A 20,606-nucleotide genomic window follows, 5' to 3' on the forward strand; every position below is an offset into this window, starting at 1 on the left:
TTAACTCTCTGGAGACTGTTTATGAAAACATATGTTTACGGAAGCTACATGTGCGCATATAGTTGCGTTTACGCTTCGACAAAAAGATTCGTCTGCAATGTACGCCTTAAAGAAATATAAAAAAGAGTTAAGGACAGTGAGTTGACAACTGTATGAATTCTAACATGATTTTATGGTCGTCTAGTCACTGCTCTTGTTCATACCATTATGACTGAAATTCAAAGTAAACAATCGAAAATCAAAATTGGAATCGTCGATGACACAAAGCGCGAAACAGACCAAGGAATGCCTTAGCAACGAAAGATATTTCATTGGAATGACAGGAAGACGAAAATACTGATTCTGAATAAATTAGATTGATGATGTCGATCGTACAAGATCAAATCGCCAGCATACGCCACTGAAGTAAGCCAGATCAGTCTCTCATGTGAACCTTGCTCCGGGCGGTATTTGATTACAGAAAAACAGTTTAAATCACCGACATTCAATTTACGTGAGTAATTTTTGCGTTAAGTTGATCAGTACTATCTCGGATTATCTGTGGCCTTTTTTATTGATGATTATCGAGAATTTAACGTGGCATAATTACTAAAACACACCAACTACGGTGAACTTATTACATATTTCAAAAACTTGTAATTTCAAATGTAGTTTACAAAAAGACAGTCAAAATGAGAATAGGCTTATATCATTATTTGTCACAAAAGACTTTTTAAACTTTGAGCTCCTGCCTCTACCTTAGTAAGTAAAAACAGGATGGTCTACTTTCGACTTATCTGACTTACCTAAGCTCTAGTCTCAATTTCTTCGGCTTCCGCGCAAGTTTGGTTTTTTAAAGTTTCTATAAAATCTATTGTTAAACGTTAAATGCCCTTGTGGATGAATCTTCATTATCAGATTATTACTTTCATTATTTTTACTTCATTTTTAGAAAACAAAAAATAAATCACCACATGGCTATGAAATATCTGTCTATCGTACGCGAACATTAGCTTCACGTGCCGGGCTAAAAACATTTATAAAGTCTCCCACGGTTGCTTTGTCAAAATGATTTCGCATGTTGGACGTGCAAAGAAATGTCTGGTCAAGAAATCTTTGGTAAATCACCCTACTGAAAAAATGCTGACAATCGTCGTCTGATTGAATTGGCATTGAGTTATTGTTTTCACTCTCAGTGCAAAGGAGCCGGACAATCTGCGAGCGAGCGAGCCATGGGAAAAATAAAGTTTAACGAAATTGCAATTACATGAAAAATATTTCGCACTTAGTTCCCTGTGGGTATATGAGGTTGTGCTGCTGGAATATTGGCATAATTACGTAGTCTTCATCGACTTTCACTGATTAGGGTTGAGCGCTCATTTTACTGACTGGATTAGGGTTAAGCACTGTTCAGGTTTAAACACTTATTTACAACAGTTAGCTTTCAGTTAATTTTTAGTCGATTTTTTTGTAATTTTCGTTTTTGGCTTGATCTGCTCAGATAACTACAGTACGTGGAATTAGATTTGCATGTAAATGAGGTGGCTGGTGAGAAATTTGTTGGAGTTTCAAAGAACTGGTTTTTACAACGGCCGGTCCGTTTTAGGACGCTAGCATAGACGGTTTTCTCCATGAAATTTTTTTGATGTTTTTGAATAGGTAATTCGAGAGCAAGCCAAACAATATCGATGAAGAGAAAATGAGATGGATAGTCAAGGTAAGAAAAACCGACGGTATAAAATTTATATTAGGGAGCCATAGCAACGGCGACGGCCACGGCCACGGCAACAAGAATGACAAAAAGCAATAGACTCAATCAGAAACTTATAAGGGCCTGAAACGTGTAACTCGCGTTCAATGCTCGTGGATATTCATTTTTCAGTTCTAAGTACCATATTTGGAAACCCTCGCTGCGGCCTTAAAAAAGCAATAGGTTTAACAACAACTTTGCAAGTGCATCACGCTTTTTTTGTACATTTCTTGACCGTCACTGCACGACTTCGACATGGAAGTGCCCTTTTATGGAGGGCGAAAACAATACAGCGACTTTCTTTTTCTTTTCCTGAACTTCGATACAGTCTCTAGACGAACGGAAGGAGACGAAATCAGCGCGAGTAAGTTTGAAGCAAAAAGGTTAATTTAAAAACTGTAAAACGGACGCTGTTATTATAAGAATCTTAACCGACGTTTCGGCAATGCTGCCTTCTTCAGGGTATACAAGACTAAATGCCGTTAAAAAGTTCGTTAAAATTAGCTCACGTGCCTGATGGCATACTCGCGCACGCGCCACATGAAATAGCGCGCTACGGCGCGCGAGTAAGCAAAAAAATAAAAGGAGGGGGGGGGGTGATTCACGTGAAACTAAAGTCCTGGTTAAGGCCTGTAGGGCCTACAGTCCCATATTTGAATATCAACCTCTTCTCCTGCTTCTTACGGTATTACTGGTTGGCTAGGCCGGCCTTCAATACAGAAACGTTCATGACCTCCAGTGTATGATTTGGTTGGTTGAAGTGGGCTGGTACAGGAAGGTCATTCCTCCCGTTGATGATATCTCTGCGGTGTTCTTAAAAACGGTCCACCAACCTGCGTCCAGTCTCCCCAATGTACACTATCGATGGACACTTGGTGCACGACAAGCAATAAACCACGTGTTCAGTGATGCAGGAAAAATGTCCCGTGATGTAAACATTTGTAAACTTTTGGCGGGAAACAGTTTTTTTGTTAGTTTGTCATGTGACCTCGCGCGCTGTGGGGGATGCCTCTTTTTAACAAATTTTGATTTTATTTAGTTTCAAATTACTCTCTTTACTTTGAATGTTTTTGCGTTTTTCAGTTAAAATTGTGTTTCTTCGGCAAGAGAGCCGTCAAGGAGTCTTATGTAAAGATGGTTGTATTGATTCTCGTTGCCGGAATAACGCTACATTTCAATTGGAGTAATGACCTTGTCGGTGAGTGTTTAAACATTTCGCTGAAGCTTTGGAAACTCCCTTTGTTATGTCGAGTTCTCAAAGGGCCAGAAAGAAAAAAAAAGGTTTTGTTTTCATAATAGTAAATCATTTAGCTTAAGCAGTACAGCGTTGTAAATTTAAAGGCAAAATATAGGAAAAATTGACGTTATCATGCACTGCCTACCTCAACGTTGATACTCGGCAAGGAAAGTTCAACGTTATTTAGTAATCTACACTTGACTTCCCTAGTTCCCAACTTGTGCCGCTTTCTTTCCATGAAACCTACGTTTGCCTCAAGCACAGACGCCCCAGATTCCGTTTAGCCTACGTAGCTGTCGGGATCGCCGTCAAATCAGTGCGCACATTGAGGCGGGCTAGATTCCATTGGAATCGAAGTCTTAAGATTCCGCGCATCAGTAGATCTACAAGGGTTCCTGTTGTGCACAATTAAGATTGTTTTATTAATTATCTAGCCTCGATTACCAGCCTCTGTTCTGAAAAATGAATCCGCCCGTTCGCGCTCATTTCCCCTGAGACCGACAGGAAACTGCGGGAATAGAGCCTATGCTTTTCCTGTTTATTCCTCTTTTTGTTTAAACGTTCGCTGCGCCGAATCGTCGCCACCCTCTATCTCCCACGCAGCGATGGTTCACTTTTGTGCCTTTAGGCATTTTGCAAATGGACGCAGCGTTGTTGGGAGTTGTTGCGTCCATTTGCACGTAGCTAAAAGTTTGGCCGGTTTCAAACTTTGCGCAACAACTCCCACCAACTCGCAACAACATGCAACAGGGTGTGCAAAGGGACACAACATGTAATATCCAAAAATGTTGCGTCCGTTTGCTTTACGAAGCTCTACTTAGCTCCCGCGGGGCCTGCGCTCTCACTGCATTGCATGCTTTCATATTTTGCGTGCTCCTTTATTTCCTTTACACTACTTTACTGACACTTACTATTAGCTTTTTTAATCGTCGTGGCTCCCTCTTTTAAGGTATGAACTGCAAATCAAGCTGCAGTGAAGACGACGTTTTGTCTTGTTCGCAAAATGGAGCGGAAGTAATCACGAAATCAAGTGTTAGGGAAATAGGGAAACCAATCAAAAGGAAAAGGTAACATTGAACAAACAAACTGTCCTGGAAATCAAGAATAGTTCTGAAAAAATATGACAACTTTAGTCCCTGGACCAAGATACAGCTTTCGGCTGCTTCTGTAGCCCTGTTCACTCTCTAACCGCGCCCACCTGGCGAGGTTTTAAAGAAAAGGAGCCCTTTACAGCCTGGCAGCTGTGCGAAAATGACTTCCCGCTAAGATTAAGTTTCGAATGGAAGTTTCCAGGGAGCTAAATCCCAATGTTTCTTCAAATGACCGCTACGGGGCAGTATCGAAGCAGTACCAGCAGGTGCTTCTAACTTTTGAGTCTGTGGGTAAAATCCTGTGACCATTCAAATGAAAGCTACTGAGCAGTACTTTCCTGTGGTACTGTTTATTATGCTGTTCAAGGTGGTTCTAACTTTTGCGTCTGTTGATGAAATCCTAAAGTGTGACCATACAAATGGAAGCTACTGAGCAGTACTCCCCTGTGGTACTGTTTATTATGCTGTACAAGGTGGTTCTAACTTTTGATTCTGTGGATGAAATCCTAAAGTGTAACCATTCAATTGAAAGCTACTGAGCAGTGCTTTCCTGTGGTACTGTTCATTTTGCTGTACAGGGTGGTTCGAACTTTTGAGTCTATGGATGAGATCCTCAAGTCTAACCATTCAAATGGAAGCTACCCACCACATACCCATCCAGCCACCCACTGAAATAACGGACGAATGTTTTCAATGGCTTCTCATATAGGCTGATACTTGCAATCTAAAACCATGCTTTCATAAAATTTTCTATGTTGCTTCCATACGTCTTTGTTTCAATTCAGTGATGAACAATTTTCTTTCCAGGTTTTTTAACGATAGGAATTCCAACAGTTCAACGGGTTTTCAAAAACAAAACTGCAAATTATCTGGTAGAAACCTTAAATTCGCTCTTCACTGGTGTCTCCGAAGAAGATCTTGCAGACCTGTTGATCGTCATTTTTCTGGCTGACACCGAAGAAGCACCGCGAGAAGAAGTTAAAAGTGTACTACGGTCAAAGTTTATGAAGTATTTGGACATGAATTTAATTCATGTGATTGCTGCTCCGGCTTCCTTTTATCCTCAGCTAGAGGGCCTAACACAAACGCTAAATGACAACCCCAAGCGAATGTACTGGCGCTCAAAGCAAAGCATGGACTATGCATTTATATTTCACTATTGCCAAGGGCTTTCTCAGTACTATTTACACCTGGAAGATGATGTCACAGCTGAACCAAATTATATGAGGCAAATACGGGATTTCATTGCCCGCCAAGGCGACGCGAAGTGGGATGTATTGGCATTCAGTAAATGGGGCTTTATTGGGAAGCTTTTTCAGGACAAAGATCTGCGCAAATTTGCTCGATATATCACAATGTTTTATAACGAAATGCCAGTCGATTGGTTGTTATATCTCTATGCAAAACTACAAGCCGGACAGGGCATATTAGGCGATAAGGAACACAACTGGGATTCAGAACTCTTTCATCACATAGGTCACCAGTCTTCCTCTCTCGGTACCTGAAAAAGTGACCAGTCTTGTTTCTTTTAAACGTGAATGTCACATCGGCACCAGTCTTCCTCCCTCGATACCTAAAGTAGTCACCAGTCTTCTTTCTTTAAAAGGGCAAAATCATACCGGTCACCAGTCTTCCTCACTCGATACTTAAAGTAATCACCAGTCTTCTTTCTTTAAAACGTTATTAGAATATATTTATTGTTGTTTCGTTTAAAAAATGCTTAAGTAATACCTTCAACAGTATTCAAGCAGTACCTAAAGCAGTGAGCAGTATTCTACTTACAGTCAGGCAGAATTTTCCATACAATTTCTGCTTGATTACAGCATCGAAAGACCCTTGAAACGAGGCTGGCTCCAACCTCGTCCCCAGGGGCATCTCAGTTTTCAAAATGGCGTCAGGAGATTCTCTCCTGTGTACAAGGTTGAGTTGGATCGACCGTTCCCTTTAAAAGTCGCTTTCTTGTTTTCTAATGGCGAGCGAAAACTAAGGAGGGTATAAATTTGCACTCTCGCCAGATCCTCTGGCAAGTCTTCACGGCCTCTCAAACTCGGTAGTGGCTTTCGAAAATGGCACAGAAGCATTTATGTCTATAAGAACTTTTGTTTAAACCTAAGTGCAATCTATTTTGACATTATGTATCCGTAATAAAGAAAAATACGATTATGTTATGGAACAGCCACTATAATTAAACCGCCTTAAATGGTCCAGTAACTTGTCAAATAAACCAGCTGTCCTTGGCTCCGTAAGATCAGATTGAGGTCTCAACTCCACAGGCTTGATATAACTAATATTGGTTGTTAAATGACGCAACAACAGTTGTCCGTCATTTTGGGCTCTTTCCTCCCCGTACAGTAGTCCTAAATTAAGTCCAGGCAATATTTCTGCTTTTTCGATCAAGTCAAGCATTCGTATAATGGTTGGAACCGCTATATCCATGTAAACTTGGTTCTTGTGAAAAACCGCTGAGAGTTTCTCAAACGCACTGGCATACTCATTAGGAACGTAGAAAAGACTCGAAAAACAACGGTAACACATGTTTATGCCACGGCCATTCCATAATAAGGCATTCAGCGAGTTTTCCACGTCCCAAGAATCTTCTTGTACCGTGTTATCAATTATTGAACGTCTATACGCGTCATTTAAGTAAATAACATCCTTAAAAGCCTGCTCGCAAGCTTTTAGCCCCCACGGTGTATACCACCAGATCCAGGACCCACGCGGTTGCTGGAACATGACTTGGTTACCAAGCTGATCTGCGCTTTTCCATATTCTGGATGTGTTGAAATCCGCAATGCTCCAAATGTTCAAAAAGAGATCATTCCTCATGAATAAATAACCTGTAAAACCTGGTTTTGTCCTCATTGCAGTACTCAGGCACTCATACGCAGTAACGCCATGCAGCATCTCAACAACGAGAAATGTATGTTCGAGGTTTTCGGTTGGTTTGACAGGGAAACAGTAAATGATATTTGGAAAATGTTTTCTATAAAGCTCTTCTAAATACGGTATAGAATCATGCAGCAATTCCACAAAGGCTATCACCAATAAAATATCCTCAAATTTGTCTCGCTTACAAGTCGTTTTGCTGATGTCTTTTTCCTCGAAACCATCTCGTTCTTCTCGTTTTTCGTCAATCAAAGTGTAGTAATCCATTTTTTCGACTCCTGGATTAACATAGAGGAGAAAGTAACCTGAAAAAGGAAAGACGAATCAACTTCTATCGCATTCTCTCACCTACTGATTAGCTGCCGTCATATTAAATCTCGCGACAACCCCATAAACAACTTCACCAGTCCGAAATTAATGTCTCCACGTGTTGTAAATTTTACACTTACGACGAATTACGTATGAATGCGTGAAGATAGTTCAGCCTTGTTATCTCTCACGATTTCGCCTTTTTTGACTGGTCCCCTGTTGCTCGCGATCGCGTTTTTTTCTGTCGTCCCCAGTCCCTGCTCCCCACTGAGCTCTAGGGTAAGCCTGTGGAGGAGGCAGACCCTACAATGAGCTATTCCCTCCCCCCCCCTCCCTCCCCTTCCCTTATGGCCTTGTTGCTTGTAAGCTAACTTCGGTTTTTCCAAGCGAATGCCATTCTGGAAAATGTTTATCTTTCCACGAACGCTTCGATAAATATTTAATGACCAAACGCTGAGTCAAGGCGATGATCTGACTGAGCATAGCAAAATACTCTTAGGTTATTGACCCCGTTCGGTAAACAAGTTCTTAAAAGACTTGTCCCCTGGTCCAATAACGGCAACTCTATACTAAACTGCTGGCTATTCAAATTCTTACCTCTTGTCATTATGTAGGCAACAGAACAGACAGACAAGATGACTAAGCCTAAAAAGCAAAAACGCAAACAACAGCGATTCGAAGCCATGTGCTTTCCAACATGGCGCCGTTTCTTGAACACCATAAGTTTTAAACCTCTATGCAGCAGATCGCATAACGTTTGAAACTTTTCTGGGCGCCTTTAAATAGGACTTTAGCCAAATAAATTTTCTTTTGTGCGATTCGCGGCGTTGTTCAAATGGTTGACCACCGCGCATGTCCAACGAACTGGTACCAGTTCGATATCGGTTTGACAATCATGGCGAATTAGACAACAAATTTATGGCAACACTACAAGTATTTTTGGGCTTAGTTCCATCCATTTCGAGAAAACGTATCACCAATTTGTCTTACCATGACAGACAATCTTCATAGTGTCCATATTTGAATTAAAATATCGCGCCAAACTCTAGTGGCATATTTTCACGTCCTACTTGGATTGGTTGAAACCTTTAGTTACCAGGGGCCCACTTCCCAAAAGATCCGTTCACCTTACGGGCCCAAAACCAAGTTGTAAAAAACAGAATCTAATGAATGGTCGTAGCGGAAGTTCTAATCTCCTAACCAGTCCATATTGGTTTGCAAACTGATAGCTTTTATAATTGTTCCCTAATTTTCAAATCCATTAAAACCTTAAACTTGAATGCAAATAAAACAGCACTTCGAACCCGGTAACAACCGGGACTTTCGCGAAACGGGACCCAGTACCCTAAGAAAATAACGGATAATTAAAAACCTCGTGGTAAAATGTAGAAGTGGTTTCATGTGAAATTTTGCAGGTTTGATTGCTTAGCTTGCCATAACAACTCTTCTGTCTTCTGATGCGTTGCAATTTGTTTTTGTCCCTTGAAAATCACCAGCTGAGATTGTTTATGTTTTGGAGTTTAAAAACTTGTCGTCAGCTTCATGGCAATTGAACACTTAACGGTATTTTGATTAAATTAAACGGTCGCATAAATTCATTTCCAGTGCAGCACCAGTTTTTTTATATTATTTTAATTTTTTGACTTTTGCAATGGTTTATTGTTTATCTTCTGATATAAACAAAATATCGAAGGAATACGCTCTTAGAGTCCTCGCATACCTGGGGTTCTTGCCACTATCTTCTGTTGTCCTTCTGGGAGTTGCACTCCAAAATGTCTTGAATTTAATTTTTAAACATCGAAACGACTCTTGAAAAAGTCTATTTGCGTTGTTTTAAGAATCATCTCTATTGTTCCACGTTCAATTAGAATGTCAAATGTTGGCGAATTTTCCTAGAGTTGAATTCTTAACGACAATTAAGAAAACCCTGTCTTGTATTTCGGTAAAATGTGTGATCAAGAAGTTTCAAGTCGTAGTCTTGCAGTCAAACCAAGAAATCTACTTGGGCCCGGTTCCCAAGAGGCCGATTAGCGTTAATCCAGGATTAAAATTTTGTTCCGTTTTTGTATTTTACCTTCCTGTGTATTGCTCAAGGTTAGCATTTTGTGTTATCATTATAGCTCATTATGGTATCTCAGAGTCAAGGCTCAACACTATTTTGTAAGCTTGAGTTGCATTTTATTAGACAAGAAAACCTTGCTTAAAATTTGGCTTAATCCTGGGTTAAACTTAACCATCTTTCGAGGCACTGGGCCCTGCTGACATTTTGATGCACGTGCAGAGTTGTTATTTTGCTTTGACAGTATAGAGTCTTTTCACATGACGTCACATTCGCCATGTTGGTTAAAGCGGCGACCATGGTGGTCCAAATCAGTCTGAACACTTTCTTTAATAGCAATAAATTTGCATAGCTTCTGGCCACGCGTGTGAAAATGCTCTTTTTGTTCCGGCTGGAATTTTTTGTTTGTCAAAACTGAAACGGGGAAAAATTCCAACGGGCAAATGCGGCGGCGATACGCGTTCGTTGATGTCGACGTCGCCATTGAGGCTGTTCTCCACAGGCGATACATGTAGTGCATGCTGCTCAGTCTGCCATGTTTTTGCTCTCCCTTCAAACAATCCCTTTACCCCTTGCGCTAGTAAGTCGCACCAGTTCCCCGCTCGTTTAGAACACAACCAATTACTTTGCTCACAAGCAGTTGAAATTAATTCGCAAGACAACAACCCTGCATGTGCCGGCAGAGACAATTTTTTGTACATTTCTTTGCTACCGCTGCACGACTACGGCGTGGAATTGCCTGATTTCACGTTTTTTAGAGAACTTAATTTATATATATATATATCTCTCTCTGAATTTTGACATGGTCCTTAGGAGTTCTACTCCAAGAGGGGTCGCCTACTTTGGACAAAGCAAGGTGGAGTAATTGTAATGAAGCTTCAAAGAACTCGAATTCACACCTTGGCATTTAAGTCATACAAAACAATCTGAGCGAATTGGTTATGGATTATGAACCATTTTTAGACTATTACAGGATTTGACTGACCACGAAGAGTAACAAAATAAAAATAAACTAAGCCCTCCGATGAATTCTGTACTAGTATGTTTATTTACTTGAAGAGGAACGATGACAAGTTTTCCAAGCGACAAGAACACGGTGACAAATAAAATCTGAAAACCATCCAATCTGATAAACTTGTTACGTGTTTCTGATTCAGAACCTTAGCCTACTCAAAATGAACTAGAGCGTTTCGTGCCAGAATTATTTCCCCCTCGAAATTTTCTTGGTTCTTAAACAAAGATCATGAAAATATTTAACAAATCATGTATGGGAAATCTAAGATCAATCTCATATAATAACTTTAACAAAAGTCCAGCTTCTTCTTGTTTTCCTGAAAGACGCACTATAAATAACAACACATCATCGAACTCTCTTCTTATTGGCGTTTCTGGGGAAAAATTAAGAAAAGATTAAGAAACTAGAATCACGAACTCTTTCCCATCAAAGTTGTCTTGAAAAGTATGTTCCTACTTGAATTTGATACAGGAATTCAAACGCTTTGTCCAGTGGATTGAAAGCAATTTTGATGTGCTTCTCAGGGTCATCGGCGTTCTCTAATTATTCCATAGAAACCAAACTAAACGTATCAACTAAACAAAAATTTCAAACACGAATAGGATTGTTGAAAGCCCAAGAGCTACTTGACGAAAAGAATAGTTTTCGACCTTTGATTCACAGCGCAAGCCATTTCCACTTAACCCAAGCCGCCTCGATAGTGTTGTTCAATTTATTCTGATCTTATCGTGGTCAATACTAGGCTCGTTGATTGTTGACACATGACACTTAGACCACCTGTGACTTCAAACACTAGCTTGCCGCTTGAGACCCTGTCATCTGCGAAAACAGGTCAACCGCGGGAGCTAAGCACCGGTAAACAGCAAGTATACAACCAGCGAGAGCACTGCTATCCCGCGCGCTGTTTTACTGGAAACAATTATATTCAATAGCTCAAGTTAACCGGATTTCGGATGGTAAAACATTGGTAATCGTCGTCGACAAACCAGCGATGTTTTGCAAAGATTAGAATCGTGAAAGAGGTTTTAAATTGGGCGCATGACGCTAACTGCAAGAGATTCAAGCCTATTACCTAACCCGGCGACCCAGTGTGACGTAATTGTTGACTAATTCAGTCTGTCACTGGAAAGTCGTCTTCGATTTCTCCAAACAGCTAGCGGAGTAACATAAACAAGACTTGGTCCCCGTTTAAGTTTCGTCCAGGGTTCGGGGATTTCGACCAATTTTCGCCTTTTCACCCCAAAGTACTATTGTTGCTGTTTTGCCTGAAATCATTTCTTAAATTTCCGAAGCGCGCGGATATATTTTAAGAGACTCAAGCACCGCGCTTGCGCATGCTCAGTCCTTGAGTTCGTTAACGCGTTTGATGATGGAGCTGTTTGAAGAGTGGTAAGAGAGACGCGAATGGAGCGCAAGCTTATCACCTGATCACGTCATTTGAGGCAAGGAGGAGAGCGGAGCTCCTCGAAATACTTGCCATTCAGCTAGATGAGCAGTAAAGTTGGTCTGAGGCAAGAAAAGCGGACGCTACTGTGATATGCCCAAATCCTTCCTTGTGAAAAAAACCTCTCGCACCAAGAGGAGACTCAAAGAGGAGGAAGCAAGCGACGGTGAGTGCCTTTCCGCATTGCAATAAACCTTGCAGCTAACAAACTTGTCAAAGGTCATCCGGCCAATTTGCCCAGCTTTAGAACACTTAAACTTCAGATTTTATTTTGACCCCACTGCATGTGTACCATATGCAATTTCCAACAATTTTACTCAATCTTATTAAATTAATTTAATTAATTCTCCGTTTGAGAAAAAGTCCCGCAGTTTTTTGGGTCAGCGCTTTTCTCGTGCCTTAAACAGGTTTGTTTAATGGAATTGTCTTGAAGTTGACAAGAGTCTTCTTGATTTTTTTTTTCTATTTTTTGTAATAAACGTTGGCTAGTAAATTTGTTCTTCAGTTTTCTCTTCCAGTGCAATTTTCCTCCTCTCATTACTTCAGTGGGAGAGTATGCAAAAGTGTAATCACACACAAACATGAATAATTCACCTTTGCCGTTGCTCTTCAAGCGGAACTGTTGGACTTGGGTCGTCTTTTCAGTTTCATTCCTGGAAATAATTTTAAGGAAATTCTTCTTATTTTTAATCAGATAATGAAGAAGTTTCAGACATCAACGAGGAAGGAGCACAAGATACAAATCTTGAATCGCACGCCACCGGTATGTTTACAAGTTTTGTTGACACTTTTACCTGTAGGACCCTAGACTTTAAAATGGCGATCACAGCTAAAAGTCATGAAAGAAGGAGCCCGTTCGATTGAAAAATAGACCCTTTACTTAAAATAAAATCAAAGTTCAAACGTTAGAAGTGAGGATTAATTTTTGTGTAACGAACATTTCAAAGTCAATTCGTTTTGCTTAATTGTATGCCATTAAGACTTTCACCCAATGGCTCGACAGTTTCGCCAGGTAAAACATGACTATAGTGTTTTAACCTTGGTTGGAGCAAATGAATGTTAGTTTTATTGCTAGAATGTGATTTCTACGCACAGAATAGTTGGTTAATGTTATAACCTTTATGGAAGACTGATAACGTTAAAATAGTTAAGACTTAGAAAGGGCCTGTGTCCGCTGTTTGGGAGTCAACAAGCATAACGTTAAACATTTGAAATTCTGCGACGACAACGCTTTACAAGGTTGAAAAGTGAACTATTGTCGGAAGTATACCTTCAACGGAAATAACAGATCTGTCTCAAAAATGGGGCAAGTTTTTATTTATTAGCTGAGGAAAATTTGCTCGGTAGAAGGAATAACGTAATTAAAGTTACGCTACCGAGATTTGAAGTAGATTCAACGAGTCAAGTGTTTTAAAGTAAAACAAACACTCTACCTTTCCAAAGCGTGAAGCATAAAGAAACATTTGGTTCGTCAGATTTTAATTAAAAAGATAAAAGAACGCTAACACGAGCTGCAAATACAACTAAAAATGTTTTCTTTAAGCTTAACTCGCGGATTCAAAGACTAGAATGACCGTGTACAGCAAAATCAGGGATAGTGCCACAGAAACTGCTAATGCCTCTTTCTTGTTACTGCTTAACAGCTTTTTCAGAAACCAACCTGCAACAGTGATTGGTTTTCAATCACTGTCTCAATTTAGTTAATACGATTATATAATTGTAGTCCTGGTGAGGTTTTATTTACAGTGTCAATAGTTCATACTGGCGCCCTTTCAAAGTCTGGTACAACTCGCCTTGCTAACAAATTTTCTAATTTCGCGCCATTTTCTCCTTAATAAGGCTTTGTAAATTCAGTGGTTTTTGTTTAGAAACTACATTAAAGCCTATCCAAAACACTGAATTGTAGGTCTAGTATGAAGCTGTTGAAAAAAGTTGGATTAACAACCAATCATTGTGGAAGAGTTATTTTTTTTCTCACTATGCACAGTACAATCAAAAGTTCCTCTGCATGTAAGAATTTAGTCTACATTTTTTATAAGTCGCAGTCAGTAAATAAATTTTGAAAAACGTTGGAAAACGCCAACTGAAAAACAAAAGCTACTTCACAAATGAAAATACCTTGGATCACGTCATGACACGCTAACTGAAACACTCCAAGGGTAAAGCTTGAGATAACATAACACTAGCAATGGTGTAATAAGTTTTTTATACCTAGCAATTGAGAAAAAAACAAACAAACAAATTTATAATTTTACGAACATTTTCAGCGGTTTTCCATTCCGAAACAAACTACTATCAGCATCGGACAAAATTTGAATTACCGTGGTGCTTGCGTTGATGGAAAACTTGGCCACTTTCTTGTATCCTGAATCTTTACTTGCAAAATCCTTGTCAGCTGTGAATCTAATGTTTGATTTTTTCATGTAACCCAAGGATTAATTAACAGGCTTTTTTAACCGGGATATACCCGAGTACAGGATAGTATCTGCCGACCAATTTCGTATCTGTCAGAAGCTTTCAGCGCAGTTTTTTGTAACATTCAGCTTTCAAAGCTGCCTGATACTTGACTCTCAATTGTTTCATTGTTTAATCACCAAAGTTTAGCTCAAAAGAGTTGTCATCTCTCAGCAGTAATTTTTTTTCTGGGCTTTGGTTAAAACAAGTGGATATGAGCCCAAAATAATCATATGACCTTATCATCTCAGCCATGGACACATATAAATGTAAGATATCAAGTTAAGCCGAGATTTCCATGTTGGGTTTCTTGAAAATGATTTTTTAAAAGATTTAATTGTTTTTTCAGGTGATGTGGCGATTCAGTGTAACTTGGAAAACTCACATACACCGCGCGTCAGCACTGGTGGGAACGAAGCGGCTACTTTTCCCGCGCTTGACACACGCGGACTGCATACGCTTGCGGAACTGTGCTTACGACGCGCCGACTACGAGTTTTGTACACAGACAAGCAAGATAGACAAAAGAGACAACGAAGTAAACAAGCATGAAAGCTTTAGGGAGCCTTACGATAAATTGCATGACCCTAGGTTTAAAAGGCGAGTTAGCGATAGTTTTGCCAATGTAAAGAGAGAGCGAGTAAACTTTGAGGCTAAAGAAAGTGCCGAGGAAAAGTGTGAAGATCTGAAAGAAAGAAAAAAGCAAGCGGTAAAACGTGCTAGCAATGTTTCGGATAATAACGGCTCAACAAGACTCCATAAACTTGAAGAAGAACTAGAGAAGATGTTACAGTAAGTTTTCTTTCATGTTTTTCTTCTGGTCACTAATTATTTGATTTCAGCAGGTTAATTTTCAGTGGCTTTATCAGCAGGGAGAAAATATTCTTTTTTGTTAACTGGTTAATACAAAAAAAGGAGTTTAATTAGCATTGTCAGCCAATCAAGAAGAGTATTTAAGGTATTTATCCGAGTAAGCGCCTGGGCGCTTATTTAAATTACCTTTTAAAAAGGCAGGGAAGGTTTGATTAGCTGCGTTTGAGCCACCAAGATATTTAATACAGTCGACATCAGGGTAACTCGAACCTTTTATAACCTCCCACTAACTCGAAGCAATTTTCATTTCCCTTGAGATCGTTTTCTACATAATTTTTCTCTCGGTAACCCGAACTTTTTTCTAGAGCCAATTACTGCTTTTTTCTATTTCCCTTGAAGTTTCGAATTATCAGGAGTCGACTGTGGGAGACTAGCTTAGACATAACAATTTCACTCGCAATTCTCTCACTTGCACTTGCGTTGCAGGTATAGCAGTGTATAGTGTAAAGTAAATCTTATAACACGATAAATTTCTCAGGGGCAAAGAAGAGATTATTGGACGCGAGATTCGAGATTTTATGGAGAACAACAAGGCTTTGGAAAAGGAGCTGATCGAGGAGACCGGCGTGTCCCAAACTGAGATCAATAAATATCTCCACGAAAGTGTTCATCTGAATGAGGACAAGCGGAAGAATCTGTTTCGTTGGTATTTAGAGAAAAAGCTTAGTAGAATGGAATCAGGTACAACCTCCATCTTCATAAGCACTAAAACTAGTTGCTATCATTATTTAGAAAAAAAATGAGAAGTAATTAGAAGGTGTTTTATACCATCTATTGGGTATTTCTGACAGGATTTCTTTCATTTTCTTTGATTCGCAGTGCGTTTTCTGACGTTTAGCTTAGTGGTGCGTGTATTCCTCATCAATAGAAGCGACTCAGATTGCCTAAATCTATCGCTAAGCTGTTTGTCAGGGATTATTTCGTTTGAGCTTCTGAAGCAAAATTAAAAAAACGCAATAATTTGTCTTAAGTTGTCTAGCTTAGAAGGTACATGCCTTTCAGAGACCCTAGCGTCAACGCAGTTAAACAAATTTCGCTTACTCTTCTTGACGATAATTAAAGAAAGATTTCGTCACCGCTGAGACCTTTCAGTTGTTTCATCGCCCTAAATTTGAACCACTTTTTTATTGAGTAGTTGATCAAGAGGCGAATGAATTTGAAAATACCGTAAAATTCCGAAAATAAGGCCCGGGGCTTATATTTTTCAAAGGCTCTTTTTGAGGGGCTTATATTCGGAGGGGCTTATCTATGGAGGGAAATTTGCGTTTGAAAATCGATTGTGCTAGCCTTAGAGTTGGAAGGAAATTGACCGTTTTTGCTTTATTTTAGTTTGTATTTGAGGGCAATTTCCAAGTACAAGCCCCCGGGGGGCTTATAGTCGGAGGGGCGATTTAACGGAGGGTTTTTTGCGTTACGAGTTTGGGGGGCTTATATTTGGAGGGGCTTATACATGGAGAGGCTTATACACGGAGGGGCTTATTTTCGGAATTTTACGATATACCTTTGCCACTTCATTGATCCGTCCCCGACAAAACAACAGAAAAATTCATTTTTCCTCTTTCTTACGCGTTTTGGTTTTTGCTTTCTTTGAAGATGACGAGAGCTACACGTGTTACAAATGTGGTAAAATCTTCGCTTATGAGAGTTACCTAGAGCGCCATGTTAAGTACGTATGTCCTGACAAAACAGGCCGCACTTGGAAGTGTTCTTACTGCAGTAAGGCATTCCAGTATCCTTGTTATCTGCGGAGGCATATGCGGTCACATACAGGTAAGAATCTTAAAGGTGTAGGGTCCTTTGTAAAAGCCTGAACTCAACCTTGAGAAGACACTACCAATGGAACTCTTTCCTTTGTGAGGTTAAACTACGAAGCTTAGGAAACGAAAAAAAGACGTCAAAAAACAACATTATCAATGAGAAAATGACACAGTTACTTTCTAGGTACATCACACTTTTCACTACTTTTCTTTGCTGTTCTCTACGAATATTATGGAGGAACGAGGGTAAAATTCACATGTGGTGAGCCTAATTAATGTCTATGAGCATTTCTTGCTCATAAATCTCAGGTGCGTATGAAGTTCCACATTTTAACGGGATATCCTCCGAACTTGCTTGTAAGCTAAAGGTTTTCTCCTCCTTTTAGGGGAGAGTCCTTACAAGTGTACGCAATGTTCGCGGGCGTTCGTTCGTTCTACTGATCTTCAAAGACACTTACGCAATCACACAGGAGAGAAACCTTACAAATGCCAAGAATGTTCTAGAGCGTTTGCACGCTCTACGGACCTAAAGCGGCACATGCGCACTCACACGGGAGAGAAACCGTATAAATGTTGGCAGTGCTCTAAGGCTTTCTCTCAGTCTGGCAGTCTGCAGACTCATTTACATACGCATTACAAGGAGTCCTTGCAAATGAAAGGAGTGATTCCTGACAAGAACAAAAGGTCCTAAGCTAGATTGCAGAGGAACAACACTAGGGAAAACAAAGAAAGCTCCGCATGAGACATGGTGTGTCTTTTTGTAAGGAGAAAAGGAGGAATACGGTCGACGATTCCTTTGTGATGGTGAAGTTGGTACAAGAAGTCATGGAAAGGCAACATGAGAAAGTGTTTGGTAAAGGTGTGTCTTAAGTTGAGGAGGAAATACCATCAGAATTTACGAAGTTTTCTGTATCAGAAAGTTGAAATGATTTGATTCGTTTGGATTTCATTGCTTTCAAAAGGGAAATATTTTGCTAAACGCACGCTGAATTGCTTTGACCCTGTATGCCAAATGTGATACAAGCCTACCTGTCACATGTAAAACAAAGCATCGGAATGTTTTAGATCTCGGTAGTAAAGTCCTGCTAACGATCTTTCTTTTCAATGCAGCCCCACTTCATTGTTGGCCTTTCCCAGAATTGCTATAAGAAACTTTAAGGCCCATGAAACTTTAGCCTCGTATTTATGCAGAGTCCTTCAATGTCTTTTTTTCTTGGAACGAGCCGTACGTGTTCTGAAACCGAACGCCCCAGTACAGGGGATGTGGTCCTTGACTTATCAGTTTCAATTTCAAACTTGTATCATCATAAAGAAAACTCTAAAGATCAGGTCTGATTTAAAACAAGTGGAAAGTAGCCTTCAAAATCCAAAAGTGATAAGACTGGCACTGGTGTGTTCGTTTTCAGTTGAGGTGGTTATAGAAATTGTCTGGAAGTTGCTGAAAAAAGGACATTCAGATTTTTTTCTTTCCAAATACGGGGTTAATCCTGCAATGTGAGAGTATTATGGTCTTTCTAGGAAAGACCTCCTCCGACCGACGTAGTGACTTCAACGTACAAATTAACTTTTTACGTTCGCGTTGGTTTAAGAAAAATGCAAGTGTCGAAAGCGCTGATATTTAGGGGAGAGATAACGTTTTACAAAGAATGCCTCTTAGGGTGTTATCAAGAACATAGGGCTAAAATATTTATGCATATTTCGGGTAAAAGGATATAATTTTTTTCAAGAGATTATCTCTTGTTTGTTTTTTAACTCGCTTTTTTACGCATTTGCTGCCAAGCAACAGCTACTTAACGAGAACAAAAATCGTGTATTCAGAAATGTATATTTTGAAAATTTTGCAAGCCAGTAGAGTTCAGTACTTCAGATTACGTTTTGTGTATATTTTTGCTTGGGATACTGTTTTTATTCGCTTTGCTTAATTTTTGATGAAGTGATGACAACTTGTATAGTGATCACCAGAGGTTTATACCAAACGAACCGAACTATTGAATTCGAGGAATATATTTTAAAAGAGGATTACCACGGTAAAAGCTCTAATACGGTTCCTTTCGTAAGAGATCCCCTCCCTCGTCCTGTATACTGAGCCAACGTACTGATTACTATTCAAAACAAAGAATGCTGATGCCATTTGGTTTTTTGTGTTCTACGTGTTTTTCGCTATATCAACTCACGTTTCCTCTTAAAGAATTTTGAAGTAAGACTCTTGTTGAAATCTTAAATAACAAATATATAGTTAAGAGAAGGTTATCTCGTTTCCTCAAATAAGCATTCCCTCAAACAGAAACCTCCGGGAAGTAAGCAGCCCACAGCTGACAAAAGAGATGACGTTCTTAACAAAGCCTTTTCATTCAAAAACGACAGCTACGCAAAACTCAGTTTAAAGAATGAGAGTAAATAGAACATGTTTAAAGGAAAAGTAAAAAGTAATTCCATTGTTATTCTAAAAATTAAAAAATTGAATGAACCAGAAGCTGGATATGAATATAGCTATTCAATTTCCTCTGCGCCGCCATTTTGAATTATTATGACGTCATTTGGCTGTCACTATTTTATTTACAACCATCGCAATCCTTCAGGTTTCTGCATTCTGGAGCAAATTAGACCTATAGTTAGTTAAATTTCAGTGGGATTAATAAATTTGTATAAGAAGGGAAAACAATTCAATAAATTCTGGAGTTTGCAAAACATTTGTTTGGAAACTTGCTCCAACACTGGAGGTTATCTTTAACTTCAAGCCAGTTACACAATAATATCTCGTGATAAATGTGTTGGTTACTTTCCTTTTCGTCAAAGATTAGTCATGTTTATTCCAAAAATTAATCTCATTCTGATTTGCTTTTCAATGGTGACTTACTCCATTTAAACGGTGAAGAATCTTACGGGCACTTGTAAACAGGAAATGGAGCTTTTACCGTAGTAATCAATAGACCTTTTTACCGATACCGCGGCCATATTGAATTAATTCGATTAAGGAGTATTATGGGATACCCAGGGGGCATGATCAAGATCCCTTGAACTCGCTTAGTATTAGAAATACGGTCTTTCACTGTATATTTCTCGGGGAAAAAGGCAATCATTATTTCATCCTAACTCGGAAAACGATCTTTTTTTCTCATTACAAAGGGAAAAGAAAAAATTGCCTCGAAAGGCTCTTGTAAATACTAAACAAAATGTGCTCATGCCCCCTGGGCATCCCATAATACTCCTTAAATTAACTTGTTCAATATGGTCGCCATATCGGTAAAAAGGTCAATTACGTGATTTTCTTCATTTACACGGAAATAACATTCAGCTTAAGTGGTTTTCGATCGATTGTCGACGACGCTAAGATTCAAAACTGCTCTACTGCTTAGTTGTTTCTAGCATCAAAAATTAAAAATTTCACTAGTAATCTGTGCAGAGAAACTTCAAAAAGTTCACCTCTATTTTTTTAGTCTTCGTGTATATAAGCCAAATACTTCCTCAATTATTTTAATTTTATGTAGTCATTGCCTAAAAGGAAACAACATTTTATGATAGCTTGATTAAGTTAGTGGGTGTATAAAGTTTTAGGGTCAATTTTTAGTAATTTGCAATAGCTTGAGCTTAGCTGATTTCCGTGTTATATATTATTTCCCGTATCAAACATCTTTAATTTATTTCCATGAAATTAATATTAATATTAATATGCGTTAGTGATTACTCCTCCAGCGACATTCTAGTGATCGTGTAGCCTCCCATGCAGGCGTTTTTAGGGAAGCTCGTTTTTCA

General features: G+C 39.3%; 3 protein-coding genes across 3 annotated transcripts; 2 read left to right on the plus strand and 1 right to left on the minus strand.

The window, feature by feature from the left end:
- The first annotated feature begins 34 nt into the window (after window positions 1-34).
- On the plus strand, window positions 35-5,764 carry LOC140950606 (alpha-1,3-mannosyl-glycoprotein 4-beta-N-acetylglucosaminyltransferase C-like). Its single transcript, XM_073399845.1, has 6 exons — window positions 35-493; window positions 1,639-1,696; window positions 2,813-2,927; window positions 3,916-4,033; window positions 4,234-4,238; window positions 4,865-5,764. The coding sequence occupies exons 2-6, from the start codon at window positions 1,679-1,681 to the stop codon at window positions 5,560-5,562; spliced, it is 954 nt and encodes a 317-aa protein (XP_073255946.1). The 5' UTR covers window positions 35-493; window positions 1,639-1,678; the 3' UTR covers window positions 5,563-5,764.
- A 184-nt stretch (window positions 5,765-5,948) lies between these two features.
- LOC140950604 (uncharacterized) lies at window positions 5,949-8,345 on the minus strand. Its single transcript, XM_073399842.1, has 2 exons — window positions 7,850-8,345; window positions 5,949-7,248 (listed from the first exon to the last, which is right to left on the minus strand). Exons 1-2 carry the CDS (start codon window positions 7,971-7,973, stop codon window positions 6,218-6,220), a joined length of 1,155 nt encoding a protein of 384 aa, XP_073255943.1. The 5' UTR covers window positions 7,974-8,345; the 3' UTR covers window positions 5,949-6,217.
- A 2,023-nt stretch (window positions 8,346-10,368) lies between these two features.
- Window positions 10,369-18,018, plus strand: LOC140950560 (uncharacterized). The gene is made up of 6 exons (XM_073399798.1): window positions 10,369-11,936; window positions 12,465-12,533; window positions 14,574-15,015; window positions 15,575-15,777; window positions 16,690-16,866; window positions 17,240-18,018. Exons 1-6 carry the CDS (start codon window positions 11,864-11,866, stop codon window positions 17,542-17,544), a joined length of 1,269 nt encoding a protein of 422 aa, XP_073255899.1. The 5' UTR covers window positions 10,369-11,863; the 3' UTR covers window positions 17,545-18,018.
- The last annotated feature ends 2,588 nt before the right edge of the window (window positions 18,019-20,606 follow it).

Source organism: Porites lutea, chromosome 10 (assembly GCF_958299795.1).
Source record: "Porites lutea chromosome 10, jaPorLute2.1, whole genome shotgun sequence".
NCBI classification, from domain to species: domain Eukaryota; kingdom Metazoa; phylum Cnidaria; class Anthozoa; order Scleractinia; family Poritidae; genus Porites; species Porites lutea.

Bases quoted from the DNA above. Each gene is read 5' to 3' on its own strand.
- LOC140950606 (XM_073399845.1), top strand. The intron at 2,928-3,915 runs GTGAGTGTTTAA...CCCTCTTTTAAG, and splicing joins TTGGAGTAATGACCTTGTCG to GTATGAACTGCAAATCAAGC.
- LOC140950560 (XM_073399798.1), top strand. From the start codon at position 11,864: ATGCCCAAATCCTTCCTTGTGAAAAAAACCTCTCGCACCAAGAGGAGA. The intron at 12,534-14,573 runs GTATGTTTACAA...TTGTTTTTTCAG, and splicing joins TCTTGAATCGCACGCCACCG to GTGATGTGGCGATTCAGTGT. The intron at 15,016-15,574 runs GTAAGTTTTCTT...TAAATTTCTCAG, and splicing joins GAACTAGAGAAGATGTTACA to GGGCAAAGAAGAGATTATTG.
- LOC140950604 (XM_073399842.1), bottom strand. From the start codon at position 7,973: ATGGTGTTCAAGAAACGGCGCCATGTTGGAAAGCACATGGCTTCGAAT. The intron at 7,249-7,849 runs GTAAGAATTTGA...TTCCTTTTTCAG, and splicing joins TGCCTACATAATGACAAGAG to GTTACTTTCTCCTCTATGTT.